Below are 15,515 nucleotides of genomic sequence, written 5' to 3' on the forward strand. Positions count from 1 at the left end.
GGGACAGCCTGCTCCTGCGCCTTTAAGACTTCCTTCTTGAAGATCGTCCAGCCTTCCTGGACCCCTTTGCCCTTTAGGACTGTCTCCCAAGGGACTCTCTCCACCAGCGTCCTGAACAGGCCAAAGTCCGCCCTCTGGAAGTCCATGGTTGTGGTTTTGCTTCCCCCCCTCCTTACTTCACCAAGAAGCGAGAATTCTATCATTTCATGGTTGCTAAGCCCAAGACGGCCTCCGACCACCACATCTCCCACCAGTCCTTCTCTGTTTGTAAACAGCAGGTCGAGCGAGGCACCTCCCCTGGTAGGCTCACTTACCAGCTGTGTCAGGAAGTTGTCTTCCACACACTCCAGGAACCTCCTAGACTGCTTCCTCTCTGCCGTGTTGTATTTCCAGCAGACGTCCGGGAAGTTGAAGTCCCCCACGAGAACAAGGGCTAGCGATTGAGAGACTTCTGCCAGCCGCTTATAGAACGCTTCATCCGCCCCTTCATCCTGGTTGGGTGGTCTATAACAGACTCCCAGCAGGATATCTGCCTTGTTGGCCTTTCCCCTCATCCTTACCCATAAACACTCGACTGTATCATCATCACAATTGTTGAGCTCTAGATAATCGAAACACTCCCTAACATATACAGAGCCACCCCACCACCTCTCCTTCCTCGCCTGTCCCTTCTGAAGAGTCTATAGCCATCCATTGCAGCACTCCAATCGTGAGTCACCCCACCATGTTTCTGTGATGGCGACTAAGTCATATCTCTCCCACTGCACAATGGCTATCAATTTCGCCCCCAAACATTTTATGTTTATAACTTAATGTTTATAACATTAAGCTGTCTCAGGTTTGTGGATGGGGAGATGATTTCTTATTGAAAAGACTGTCCCTCCAAAGGCCACTCAAAAGTTTCAGATGTCATGTAGTTGATGGGAAATAAAGAATGTTTGACGCATCTGAGTTATCAGCATCTGGCTGAAGTTTACTCACTTCCTAAAAGAAATGAGGCAAAAATTTTACATTCTTTGCCAACTACAATTCTGCACCATCTTGACTGAGTTCAGTATGGAAAACTGAGTCACATAAACACGCTATTTGCCTAATGCTTTGCTTTTTACCTTTAAAGATAGAATGTTCATTAGATTAAATGAATTCAGCTTCTGTAACCCTTCTTGTTTTTTCTTGACTGTATAATGTAAGTATGTTTGGTTTAAGAAAGAGCAGGCTAACAGTAAAATAGATACTCATGCATATATTTCTTTTCTGTCTGAATAGGTCTTTTAATGATCACATCTGATTCAGTGTAAAATGCAGTAAAAGATTAAATGAATGAAAGTATTCGAAGGGTACTTTCAGAATGGTGATTATTTTTTCAGTAGAGTTGCTTCTTAAATTAACACTGACTTTTTTGCCTAAAATACTTATTAGTTCAGTTTGGACCAAAACCAGATGACAAATGACTGTTTAAGAGCTGGATTTAATATCCATCACCATTTTCTCATTCATGACCTAAATGAGAATTGGTATGAACTGAAACTACTTTGTATAAAACTTCCACTGCAGAGTAAGCCAGCATAAGTTCCGTCTACCTTTCTTCCCAGTGTAGGAAATAAATATCTGCTTTGGTATATGTGTGTTAGTGACTAAAGCGCTGTCCTGCAGTGGCAACAGCTCCGAGGGAGCTTTATTCCTCTGTGCACTTCATCTCCTCCAATTTTTTTCTCCCTGTCACAGCTCACGTGTGCTTTGTTGGTTTGTCAGCAAAGTTAGGATCTTTTTTTAACTCTTCTTGGCTATGCATACACACAGTAATAGAAGTATTGTGAAGCTACTTATTTCAGCTCTTTCTACATCTGAGATTCTGGGGTTCATTGAGATTTAGGCAGAGAGGTTTTCTGGTATTGTGAATTATGAAAACGTAGAAGTGACTCAAAAATCCAGGAGATGAAAAGTTAAGCAAAATAATAACAATTCTTCTTTGTCTATTCTAGTTCTGAGCTGCAAAGGCTGTGTGTTTAAAAACATGTTTTTAAAAAAAATACGTGCATACACTTTTAAAAAGTATAAACTCTGCAGTCATCTGGGCTGGAAACTTTTATTGGAAAATGAGGAATGCTGGAGTTTTCACATAACTGTCTTGGAGTGGTGAACATGAGAAAAAACACAATTGGCTTGTTCTGAAGAGTGAGAGCTGACAACGTTGATGGCCTTGAATGCTCATATAATGTTGGGTTATAAACAAACCTAACTAGTGTAAGTGTTTTGTTATGTTTCTGAAGGCTCAACCATCCCTGTTGGATTTCTGCATGTGTTGTCTTAGCACCATTAAAGCACTCTGACACCAAAATTGTGGTAAGGACTTGACACCACGTCGCAGTGCTTCTTGGTCTATTCAGTTACAATATGTAGACAGCTTAAAAAATAAAAGCGTTCTCTGTTGTATGTGCAAGCCTTTGTAAAGGAAAGAGAAGATATGCCAAAAACTTTGGTTTATTCTTATTTTGGGAAAAAAATGTTAACTGCTGCATATTAATATGTTATGGGGAGTATTTTGAACTTGGGGGACATATCTGTTTTGCATCATCATTGGTATGGATTAAACATCTGGGTATTATGCTGATAAACGTAGTTTTTCCAAATACCTTGTTTGGTGCCAAGTATGACAATACTGTAAAATTATTAGAGTGAATAACTTCAATATTTTGTATGTTTATAGCTTTGTTTTCTTTAGTTTTTCCCAGTTTTTTTGTTTCAGTGACTGGGTTAGGTAGGTTGTGTTTGTACTGGCTTCAAGCTGCTGTTTTATTTGATTATGAGTGGTAGTGACATTGCAATTGTACATAGTTTTACAAATCTGTTTACCAATGGGCCTTTCTGTGGTAGGATCTTTCAGCCTTAGACAAATCAGTTCAGGACTTTTGGTTGGCATTCTGTCATCCCCAAGTACTTTAAAGTCATCTCAGTAAAAATAACATACGATCAAGTCTTGATGGACTCTTGAGACTTTCTTCTCTCAAATAAAGCTTTTCAGAATATTAATGAAGAAGAATGCATCAAGAGATCAGAACAAGAAATATTGAACTGTCTTAAATAATTTTTTTCATGTAATAAATACTCTTAAAGAAGAAGTGTCACACTAGAATTTACATAGTGTTCATGGGGGGAAAAAAGAAGTGAACTGACAAAACTGTAAATGTTAAGATGTTTTATCAGAACATACTGAGAACAAATTGCCTTTACTGTTCCTTAGGTCCAGTGTTGGTCCTTCTAGCAAGGGAGCTGGGTAATCCTGTGAAATCTGATACATTCTGTCAGTGGACTTAACAGTGTGCAGACAACAATATTATCTGAGTAATAATGTTATAGTATTTGCATCTGCCTAGTCTTTACAGCATTCCGTTTTATTTGTTAGTGTTTAAGTGCCTAGAAAACCCAATTAAGGTAGTAAGAACAGTGAGATACCTGATACTGTGTATATTTTTATTTTGTGTGTTTGTCTTCGGGCTTTTCAAATGATAGTGATTTGTATTTTCTTGGGTAAAATGTCAGCATTGCAGATACATACCAGCTCCATTTGAGGCAAATGTATGTGCAATATGGCTTTACGGTGGAAATAACAATGTCCATTTGCTTTGTTAGGAAATCAACTCTGTATTTGGGCTGGTACAGTCTAAGTTGTATTTGACTACCTGTGGTTCTAAAGGGGTCTTTTACATTTGGCCTGATGCCCTGGAAATGTTACTGCTTTTGAGAACCTGAAGAGTTGTACTTCTGCAACCATTTTAGAGACTGTAGGAGGAGCCCTTCATCAGGTTAAGTTAACATGACTGCCATGCCTTTATCTGCCAAAGCATCAAAGAGGTATTTTGACTGTGATACAGATATCTTTTTGTTTTAAAAGGAACATCTAGAATAGATCGGCCTTATCCAATCTAATTAGATTATATTTATATTAGATTAAATTATATTTTTCTTTCTGTAAGATTTCTGTTCAGATGTTCTTTAAAACAGTGATTTACATACCACAAGTGATATGCTATCACTTTCTTGGTGGACAGTCTTGTTATTTGGCACCAGTTATGTTAAAATAGACAGAGGTGGAAGTTAGTGGAAAGTGAATGCTATCTTTTTCAAAAAGAAGTAATGCGGCACTGTTGTTGTAGGGTTTTGGTCTCTTTTTGTTCCCTTAGCTTCTGAATTTACAAGCTTGTGTTTTAAAAATTAACACTGCTAGATACAGGGTAGATACCTCAAAGTACATCTGCTCAATGTGTCCAGTAAAATTTTCAGGCTCTGTTCACAAACATTAGGCATCCACATGTGTTTTCAGTAGCTAATGTGACTCTATTCTTGGAGGTATTCAGTAGTCTGTAACTTGCTTACATTGATTTCTGAATGCTAACTTTAGATGTATGGGATTTTGGGGCATAAGTTAATATTTTTCATCTTATAATAGCAACTGTAATTAATTTCAGTCATAAGTAACCTTATTAATAGTAGGAATAAAATGGGATATATTTTCTTGATGAAGTGTCATTAATATGCCTGAAATTTTCAGATCTACCGTTTCTAGTCATATTAGTCTAGACAGTGCAATATATAACTTAATGTTCTCATTGCCTTAAATTTAGGTGGAAGAAGGAAGCAAAAATGTACGCTTGGGCTCACTAATCGGTCTGCTGGTAGAGGAAGGACAGGACTGGAAGCAAGTTGAAATACCAGCTGATGGTAGTGATCCATCTTCTTTGGCTCCACCAGCACCTGCTCTTACCTCAACTCCTGCAGATCCTTCAGTTTCAGTCCCTCCTAAACTGCAACATCAACCTGGAAAATTACAGTAAGTTTCTATGTTTGTTATGAAACGGAACTTTTCTTTAGTTAGACCAGTAGAGCTGAAACAAGAAGAATCTTTTGTCCCTTTTTACCTAGTATTAAGCTGTTAGTTTAATGTTTCAGTATGCGTGAGGTAATAAAGCTTGCCTGTCCAGAATATTTCTTTGCTTGTAAGCCCAATAAGTCAATTTGAACAACATAGTTTTATTAGAACACCTTCTATGAATGTGCTTTTATTCTGACGTACAATTGCTTTATGAAGGATTCTAAGCTTCAGTTAGGAAGTTGTGTTTATATACGATGGACACTAATGCTTATGCATCAGATGCTCAGTTTACCTGTAACTTGTTTTCGATTTCTTTTTTAGGAGAAAAAATAAACCCAACAAATGGCACAGTCCAAAACCCTTCCAAGCTCTTGCACTTTTGATATTAGAAAAAATTTCTTCTTATTTTCATAACAGTGGAATGCAAAAAACTCAGAACTGTGGATTTACATGCTCTTTGTTAGTTTTATTTTGTTTTGATCCATTAGGGTACTTAAAGCATTACAAACATCTTAGAGGGGGAGTAAATTAACCCCAAAGTGTTAGTCAGGTAACAGTAATCTATAAATCACTGGTTTGTGTCGCAGGATGTACCTTATTTGGAGGTATCACTCCTTATTTGGAATGAATTGCGATAACACAAAAGCTGTAAAATTACAGCCTATTAAAGAAGGGAATAGGAAGCTATTTTGATGGCATGTGCTATGCAAACTGTTTCGTTTTGGGTTTTTTTTTGTTTTCTGGTTTGGTGGGGGGGGTTGGTGTTTTTTTTTTCTAGTTTGCTATGTTTACTTTTGCTGTCACCATTTAGGCTCTCTCCATGCGAGTAGCAGACAACTAATTGAGGTCATTGTCCAAACATTACATGTAGTAGGAGGATGATCCAAGGAAAGGATCCTTGAAAGGATTAAGTCTTGCATTTTAGTACCAAAGAACATCAGAAGTGCATGTTTCACTGCCACTGTTAATTAGAGATATATCAGCATCTTTGGAATCAAGTGATCGTTTATGACATGATTTTTTTTTTTTTTTTTTTGGCAAGGGCTTATGGACAGTTCTTAAAACTCAGTGTGGTGCAAATATAGTCTCCTTTAGGAAATATTGAATTGGAGATTTTGTGGAAAGACTTGACACCAAGTATTTATTCTTTTATGAAAATGTTGCTGCTTTTGTATCTAAGAATTCTGTAATCTCTTCTCTACATGTTGGGTTTTTCCTCATTTCAGAAAGCAAATCATGCTAAGATGCACTGGGTGCTCTGTAGCTATGTACTGTGCTTTGTAGTTGATCACTGTTTCTGTTTCCAGGCAAAAATGTTACTGTTGAGCATACCCCATCTAGGTCAAGATGGCAGGTACAGGTTTACTAGTATTATAGTATATCTTAGGTATATACTGATTAAAATGTTTGAGTGTGGGAGGGCTTAATATTTAGTCTTCTAAAGCAGATACTGACTTATGCAACTACATCTCTATGGCTTTTGCTTTCTGAAAAAGTAGCCATTTCATTATATCAATCCTATAAAATAAAATTGAAGCTAGGGCAAAGGTGATGTTATAATTAGAATTAAGCTGCATTAATGATGCAATTATAGCTAGCCAAACAAATAATAGAGATGAGCAACTCTCTTGTCTGAGCTCCTAAAACTTTTTTTTTTTAATGTTACTATAACAAGCTGGTTGTAAAAAATGTATTTGGTTCTTCACTGATGACCCTTTTCCAGAAGAATCCACAAGTATATTGTATTGCTGCTGTAAGAGGAAAGTTTGGAGATGAGTTTTCAACTCTTTATTTTGATCTCTAAGGTCATTATTGAGGTTTTTAAATTCAACCTTGCATTAAAGCTTGGTGAAGGGGCACAGTCTGACTTCAGTGCTAGGATCACAGCCTTTGCATAGAACTCTGTTTTCTTCCCTGGCTGTTGCTTCTGAAATAGAGCATATATTGTGTAGTTTCTCTTGATATACATTAAATGAAATAAGTTAATCCTGTTGTTTAAATAGTTTATTTTTCTCTTCATTTCTTTAGGGTTCGCTTAAGTCCTGCAGCTCGCAACATTCTGGAGACACATGGACTAGATCCAAGCAATATTACACCTTCTGGGCCTCGAGGAATCTTCACTAAAGAGTATGTAGATATTTCAGTAAAGCTACAACCTCATATTCCCTTATTTCTTCCTTTGAACCTAGAACAATCTCCATGAACTTGAAAAGCCCTTTTATTTAAAAAGCCAACTTTTAGTTCCATTTTTTTTCTGTGGGGGAATGGCTTAGTTAAATTTGAAAAACCTGTTGAGAAGATACGGCGAATACGTTAGGCAATATTGTAAGAAGCCTTTAATTAAAACAAAACCCAACAACTTTTTGTTTTTATATCCCATCTGAGCTGCATGGTACTGCTGTCACATTTCCTGCAGCTCAGCCTAATGGTGGCTATCAACTCCTAGGCACTGCTGTTAGCTACCATTGTGGATCTCAAGAATTTTGCTATTCAGAGATGTATTCAGAGCCAAAATAAAATACCAGTGGCCTGTTTTCATCAACTCCTTTTCTTTGGGGAGTTCAGATCTTTTGCTGCTTTCACTGAAGTTCAGTTAAGAAGTCTGTCAGGATTTAATTTGTTCCCTTTTTTATTAGGCTGGGGAGAACAATGAAGTGTAAGAAATCCAGAGTTCTGTTTTTCTCCCATCTTTTTTTCCCCATCTTTGATTTAAAGAATGTTTGTTTACAAACCTGTGGTTTGTTATGATCAGACTTCTAGTAGTTTACTATACTTTTTGAGTATTCTGATGTAATGATCAGCACTCAAGCCTTGGAGTGAGGAACTTGTGTATAAAAACGTGTTGTGGTAGATCCAGAGCCCTTAGCCTTGAAATGGTGCGTTATCTTCACATTAGAATGTATGTTATTGGAGATGAGGATTTTGGCAGGAATACTTACGCTTGTTCTCAGTAAAATTATTCCTTTTAACAAATGCCATCATTCACCTACACAGACCTTGTTAGCTGCTGTAATTTTGGTTCCATTCAAAGACAACCAGGTCAGTGTAACCGGGAATTGAACCCAGAGAAGCACACGGTGCTGTTTTTTCAAAACTTTTTCCAATGGTCTTTGGCTGAGTTGAGATAAAATAAGGAGTTGAATAGATATAATATCCTATGTAACAGCAAATTATCAGAGATAGTGTTTTCTTAATTATGTAAGTGTAATGGTAATTTATGATGTGTTACTAGGCTATGGCAGGTGGAAACCTTCTAGGACTTTGAGCCACCTAATTAACATTCCCAAGTTGTCATGGAGATGTAGCGAAGATTTTTCTGTAGCGATGAGAATTATCTAACAAAATCTTCTTTTTTTCAAAACTTTCTTCCTTACAAAAGATTCGACTTTGAAATGACGTTTCAAGATACAGACTGTCTGGGTGTTTTTTAACCATTCTTTTGAAATGGTGTTAATCTTTCAGATGCCTACAGGCTCTGCTGTTATGTTCAGTTTGAAATGAAATGTTTGCAGATTTTTGTAGAGAGCTGCTACAGATATTCAGGGAAAGATTTCTTTTGCTAACTTGAGATTACTGTTAAAATACATGCCATGCTTTATAGTTGAGTGACTCATGGTCTCTTTTCCAAGTAGACTAGCAATTGATTCTTTGAGGGAGTGTTGCAAGTTCACTTTTCACTTTTAAACTCTGAGTTTCCTTACTGAACAGGGCTCACGCTCACCAGATTACAAGAAACAAAGAAAGATAACGAGTTATGTAAGCAAGCAAGATTCTCTCCCCCCAACTTTCTATCTTTAAATTCAATTCACTATAAAACTTTTAACAGCAATAGGAGCTTTCACTTAATAGCTTTCTCTGTCATAATTACTCCCTTAGTAGGCTGATACTTCATTTGTCTTACGTATCTGTGCAAGGCTGAATTGTTGTCTTCCTGCTTGTTTTTGTTTTATGGAGTGGCAGCTTTTTTTGATTTTTAAGCAATATACTCTGCTTTCTTCAGAAATATACTAGAAAATTGATGTGTCAGTGCAAGGTAACTCACAACTTCCATCAAAAATTGCACCATGTTTCCTAGTCATCAGCTCAGACACAGTGTTTGGGAGAGCTATGTTAAAATTGTTTATTGTTTCAGACTACTTCTGCCCTTTCTCATCCTATTTACTAGTGATCTAGGGATTTATAAATGCAACCATAAAAAGGGGGGGGGGGGGGGGGACTTTACCAATAATAACTGTGTTTTTCTGAGGCCATGTTCCTCCCATCTGTACGTTCCTACCAGCTGTCACTAAGTTAGTGTGATTTGGGATCTCAGAGCTGCTCAGGCATTTGCATTTTCAGCTTGCAAATAACGCACAGAGCACACATGTAGTGCTGGTTTTCCAGAGAGTCCTTTCATGTTGTATGTATTGAGTGCAGACTTACAGTGGAATCTGTGCTATGTGCAATTTGTCAGCTGCCTTTATGGAGGAATGAGTTCCTTCTATAATGTTGATAGTGCAGTAAGTCTGATACCTGGAAGTTTCTGATGTGTAACATTCTCTATTTACCTCTTTCCTTATTCCAGGAAATCTTTTATGAATTGAGTAATGGGATGTTCAGATGAAAGGGGATTGGTACAGTTTAGTAACAATAACTGCCACCAGAGGAAGCTAGTGTCAATCTGTTCATGTCCTGTTGCACCACTGGATCCTTAGTGATTTTTAGGTCTGTGTATAACCTCTAACTTGTCCATTTTAAACAAAGTATATTTTGAGCACAAAATACTCAGTTTACTTTTGCCATTCTTTGGATTTTGGCTAATGTGAAGTGGAAAGACTACACATTTCTGTAGTAGTGGTAAACTGAAATGTAACAAGTATCTGCATACTTCTAATAACAATGGTTTGGTAAGCCATATATTTGTTTAATAAATGTTTACCAAGCTCTGGTATCTTTTCTGGGGAGCAGACTGCTCCCTTTCATATTTGTTACATCTCTCTCTCATCTTTCTCCATTACTATCCTGTGTTGATAGAGGTTTTATAGAGTAAGTTGGAAAGACATGTCCTAGCCTTCCTTTTCCAGTTCTAATAAAATACCTATTTGCCTGACTTGTACTGAAATCTGTTTAACTTGATTTGCTTTGGTGCCTCCTGCAACTCTACTTATATGCAGGCTCGCAATCTTGCACCTATGACAGTCGTAACATTGCTGTACCTATTTTTCTTAATCAGTTAAATCATGTGGAATTGGGGGGGGGGAATTATTTTTATGTGTATGTATAACAAATATTTATATAATGCATAAAAATATATGAAATACAATTTTATATATGCACATGATTTTTATATAATGTATATTTTATATATATTTATATCTCTTTCTCACGCATGAGTTTCAAAAACTCCTGAGTGAATGTTCTAATCTAAACCCTGGCAATTTTGGCAATACATTTTTCAGTTAACACACTAAAACGCACCAAAATTATTAAAGCATCTTGACTTGGCTGTGACAGGTAGGACCATCTGGTTTTTTTAATTTGCATAATATATAGAAGTAATTTTAAAGCATTTCTTATAGCTTCTTATATATTTTAAAGCTAAAAAGCTTTATTTTATGTATTATGGGATATAATGAGCAGATGGTCTGTCTTACGTCTGCCAAGTTAAAACCCTTAAGTAATTTTTGGTAGCTTCTCATATGTTAACTAGGAAAATTGCATTATGTCATGCAGTTACATTTTTGTCTCAAATTGTAATGCTAGGGGATGATTTTCATTCAAGGAAATCTTTTTTTTTTGCCTATATAGTAGTTATGTTAAATACTAAACACTTATTTTTAAAACAAAGTTTGGCTAACGTTAATTTGGGAAAACAAGTAACAACTTTAATAATGACAAATTTACATCCTGAGCTCAGTCATTTTTTTTTATTTTTAATATCATTTGCTGAAGTAGGTATTGAAGCTAAAAATAAATAGAAGCAAGTCAGCAATCAGTAAAAGGCATTGTATAGAACATACAGAGCTTTTCAGTTTTCAGTTCTTAGTTCTGGAGTGCTACTTTCAGAGGAAGAACTAAGAATGCATAATGTAGTTCTGAAATTTTGTCCTTTCTACAAAATTTTAATAACACATAAACTACTGACTCTCACTCAAGAATAGACTCTCACTCAAGCAGTAATCTGATGATATAAGGTGGCTTTGTTGCTTAGTATTTATGGCTTATGTTTCGAAGCCATGGTATGGTTGTAAGTAGTCTGATTTTTATGGGTTTTTTTCATTTCCTCTGCGAGTTTATGTAATAAAACTTAGTGTACATTGTGGTGGTGTCTTCGTGAAATGATAGAGATTTATCTAGGGTATATGATCCAGACTTTTGTTATCAGATCTGGAGTGTAAAGAGAGGAGATCTATGACTTGTACAGCTCTTCTGACAAGTCGCTAGTATAGCTGCAGTTACAACTTGAAAACAGAAATTTTACGATAGCTTATTTTCCTTGCGATTGGCAGTGGTGGTGTAAATGCAGTCTTTTCTGTTTAGCCTCATAGGTGCTAATCTTTAGCATGTTGTTTTATAAATACAATGCACCTAGGGTAGGTGTAGTATTACAGCTTAAAGATGGGAGTTTACTTATGTCTGTCATACTGTGCCCACAAGAGGGAAGTTTTGTGGTGGTAGCTATATCAGTATAAAGACCCTGGGAGAATGCTTATAGAGTAGATGAGGTTCAACCACACCTGGGACTGTTAGACATTACTCAGTTTTTGGCTGTGATTCTTTAGTGTGGTGCTATCTTTCAAATTGCTTATGAAGTATGGACTTGTATACTTTCTACACCTGTTTGTGCATATTTGTCAGAAAGGTACAGAGAAATGAATGATAAATGTACTACTTAATTTTCTGTGAGCACTAATTAATTACATTAAATTCAGATGATTACAGATAGATTAAACAGCTTTTATTTGAGACTTTATAGGCTGAGTGTACTCTGATATCTTATTTAGAAGAATTGTTAGTGCAAATCACAAATTACCTCGTACACTCACAATTAGTCATGATGAATGTTATGCTTCTCTAACACAAATGTTTTCTATTACTGTTCAAGCCCTTTTATTCACACAAGTTAATGAGAATTTACTAAAAAGATATCACAAGGGAAAAACAAAATTCATATCAGTTAATAATCACTTTGATGTTTGGTTTGACAACAGAAACTTAAATGCACAGAAGTGGCTAATTAATTAAAATAAGTGATGGAATAGTAATACTTCGGGAATTTTTGAAATAGTTTCTTTGTTGTCAGTATTTCACTGTGTTTAATCACCAGGGATGCTCTCAAACTTCTGCAAGAGAAGCAGAAGGGTAAACCCGGTGAATTGAAACCTTTGGTTTCTCCAGCTCCTCCCCAGCCTACTGCAGTGCCTTCTGCTTCGCAAGCAACAGCTGTGACTTCTGCTTATCCAAGGCCAGCAGTTCCACCAGTTTCCACACCAGGACAACCTGCTGCACTGGTAACGTTTCTGTTAAGTCCTCAACATTGCTATAGCTATCGCCATGGCTACTTAAGTAGCTATATGAGATTTCCAGAACTGGAGAGATGAAGGAAACTAAGGCCACCCAGATGCCAACCCCAGTCATGTGCAGTTTTTAGTATGTTTGAGTGATTCTAAAGCAGTGTAATTCAAACTGCAGAGCTCTCGAAATTATGGTCTGCACACTACTTTGTGTAACTTGCAAATTGAAGCCATGAAAAAATTTACATTGCAGGCCTTGGAAAGGAGAAAGTCAGAGAGACAGAAGTTTTATTTCAGTCCCCAAACAAGAAGATGCCACTAGTTTGGAAATCAACAATACACCCTTTCCCTCAATCCTTGCAGGATCAGTAGGTCAGTGTATATTTCCAAACTCAGAGAAATTTGAATCCTGATTTATATTTACTGTACTTCATTTGTTTGTTTTCCTGTAATATAAATATATGTAAATGTCCATTGATGAGTTGTCAAGAAGTGAGGAAGGAAAGGGCTTAGTGGTTGCTTTGAAGAGTAATTTTGCAAACTCTAGCACCTAAATACAGTTTCTACTTGAAATGTTAGAAATACCAGAAATTGTTTTTTAAAGAATAAATGCCCGTGCTGAAATGCACATTAGTAGAAATTGAAAAGCTTTTGTGAAAAATGGGGGGAAAACCTTTCTGGCTCTAGAACTAAATTCGAAGTATCTTTACAGGCTGAAGTTTACAATGTAGCTACAATTCATAATATTCAGAAAATGCTGCTTTTTTTGCACTCTACAAAGAACCAGACAAAGCACAGAAAGCTCAAACTTAGATATTTTTCCATTATAGAAAAAAAATGTTTCTATGATTGCACCACAACATATATATTGCAATTTGTTGTGTGTTGAGTACTACTCAGTATGTAGTATATGTGCTATAGATTAGGCATACAAAATAATGTTTTACAGAATCACTTATTTTCTTGCTTTCTGTAGTCACTGATATTTCAAGGGATTCTTTGAAAGTTGACTTGCTTCTATGAAGAAGTTGAGAAAACTTCTGCATTGAAACATTACTGAATATATCTGGAAGGAGAGAGAAGAATAAGAAAAAAGATATGCAGTAAAGCCTGTCTTAAGAAACCACTCAGGGAACTGAAAAAGCAGTAGCTTACTGAGGAAATGTTCCATTTAAATTATAATAGAATAAAGCATATTCTGAGCAATATGCCAGGTCTGGCAGATAGAACAGTGCTTATATACTCTGGCTGAGAATTAATGCCTGAATATTTGGAAATTTTTTTTTTAAGCAGTCTGCTAGAATAGTAGGATTAATTCTATACTGTAAAATGAAACTATCTTTATTCTATAAAACCTGTTGTGTTGGTCCAAGTTAAGTGGAATAGACTAGAACACTCAATTGTTTTAATCATATTAATTTCAGTAGTTGGAAAGTATCGCTTTTTTATATCATGGCGATATTTGAAGTGAGCAGGAGTCACTGATGATAATGCATCAATGCTGGAGTCCTGTTTCAGCAAAGGGGAAATGTGTTTGCTCTCTTGATACTTAATATGCAGCATATGATTTCTTTCAGGGCACATTTACAGAAATCCCAGCTAGCAACATCCGAAGAATTATTGCTAAGAGATTAACAGAGTCTAAAACTGCTATACCTCATGCATATGCTGCTGCTGACTGTGACGTTGATGCTATTTTGAAATTAAGAAAAGAATTGGCCAAAGGTTAGTGATTAAACTGATTTACTATAACATGTGGTACTAATGCATAGTTTGTCTTGTTTACATAATCTTGCCCAGGAAGTGTAGATTTTTGTATAGGCAGAACACTATGCATTCAAATAATCTTTTTCGGTATCCTGTATGTTGGACTCAAGCTGTAGTTCCCTGTGATTATTGAATTGGACAACTTACCAAGACAGACCAAGACCTTCCTTCCTTACCGTAGGAAGACAGAGTTGTTACTTTGCCAACTAACACAACACTCTGTAGACAACTGCAGTCTAACATAAGACTACGCATTGTCCAGTAGGTTTTTCTTTCCTTCCATCCAGATGCAGCAATATTTAGCTTCTTGATGGTGAAAATCTCAAATGAATTCATGTGAAAGATAATAGGGGAAGCTTCAGATTAAAATACACTCATGCTCTGTCTTTCTATGTACAATGTTAAAATTTAGTTTTGCTGGTCTCTTTGTTGAATTTACTGGAAAAGGAAAGCTGATGCAGCCTCTCAAATTCTGGATGAGAATGGCTTTATCCATGGTGAGGAAAGAAAGCGAGTTTTTAGCACATGCCAGCCAATGCATGGTAAACTCCTCTTGAAGGCAAAGTAATGGTATTAATGTGAAGGAGGCAGGGTTATCTCTTTCAGTGAAATTTATATAGCTTAAAGCTATGTTAAGCTGTTGGAATAGGAATCTGTCCCACAAAAAACTGGATAATTTTAAAATACACATTGAGAATTGGATTAAAAGCTATAAATCTCAATATATATATGTGTGTGTAAATCCCAATTTTCATAATGTGTCCACTGTTTCTGATTTATACAGAAATGTTTATGTATAAGATTAAGAAACTAAATTTTCCCTTTTTGTCTCAACTTTTATTCACTGAAATGACTTGTTTAGAAAAAGTTCTTGAAGTTTAAGGTCATAATCAAAGATCGCTTTGTTTTTGCTAAAACTGTTTTTGTTCTTGCTAAAATCAGCTGAGTGTACTGTGCAATAAGATGTTTTAATAGTTTCAAAATTAACTATGCAGACTAGAATCTTCTTTCCCAAATCTCAGTTCAACAAAGTATATGTGACATGCATTTAAAAAATTGAAGATTTTTCAATAGAATGCTCTTCAGGCAGGTACTTCATTTTCATGCATAATATCACAAAAGTGTTGTTTGCTTAGTGTCTTTTTGCTTAAGGACTTCTACTTAGTCGGGTAAAAAACCTGAATGAAAATTTTTATTACTTTAACATCATAATATTCTTAATTTAAATAAATTTTATTATATTTAGAAATATTTGGTCAATATACTGATTTTAATGTTGTCTACAGGAAGTGGCTGCAATTTCATAGTTTGTGAAGGTATTAAACCAAAACCTGTGGAAGCTCTTTAGGAAAGCATTGTTTTATATTAGGTCAGTTCTTGCAATT

At 36.0% G+C, this 15,515-nt stretch overlaps 1 protein-coding gene across 1 annotated transcript in view; it reads left to right on the forward strand.

Moving 5' to 3' along the window:
* PDHX (pyruvate dehydrogenase complex component X) overlaps positions 1 to 15,515 on the forward strand; it is a 57,488-nt gene that overhangs the window by 21,320 nt on the left and 20,653 nt on the right. The window contains exons 4-7 of the mRNA XM_009273661.2: positions 4,623 to 4,828; positions 6,899 to 6,997; positions 12,177 to 12,360; positions 13,941 to 14,088. Of these exons, the coding sequence (XP_009271936.1) occupies positions 4,623 to 4,828; positions 6,899 to 6,997; positions 12,177 to 12,360; positions 13,941 to 14,088 (637 nt within the window). The remainder of the gene's footprint in view (positions 1 to 4,622; positions 4,829 to 6,898; positions 6,998 to 12,176; positions 12,361 to 13,940; positions 14,089 to 15,515) is intronic.

The sequence above is a fragment of the Aptenodytes forsteri genome, unplaced genomic scaffold (genome assembly GCF_000699145.1).
Source record: "Aptenodytes forsteri isolate BGI_AS27 unplaced genomic scaffold, ASM69914v1 Scaffold511, whole genome shotgun sequence".
In the NCBI taxonomy this organism is placed as follows: Eukaryota; Metazoa; Chordata; class Aves; order Sphenisciformes; family Spheniscidae; genus Aptenodytes; species Aptenodytes forsteri.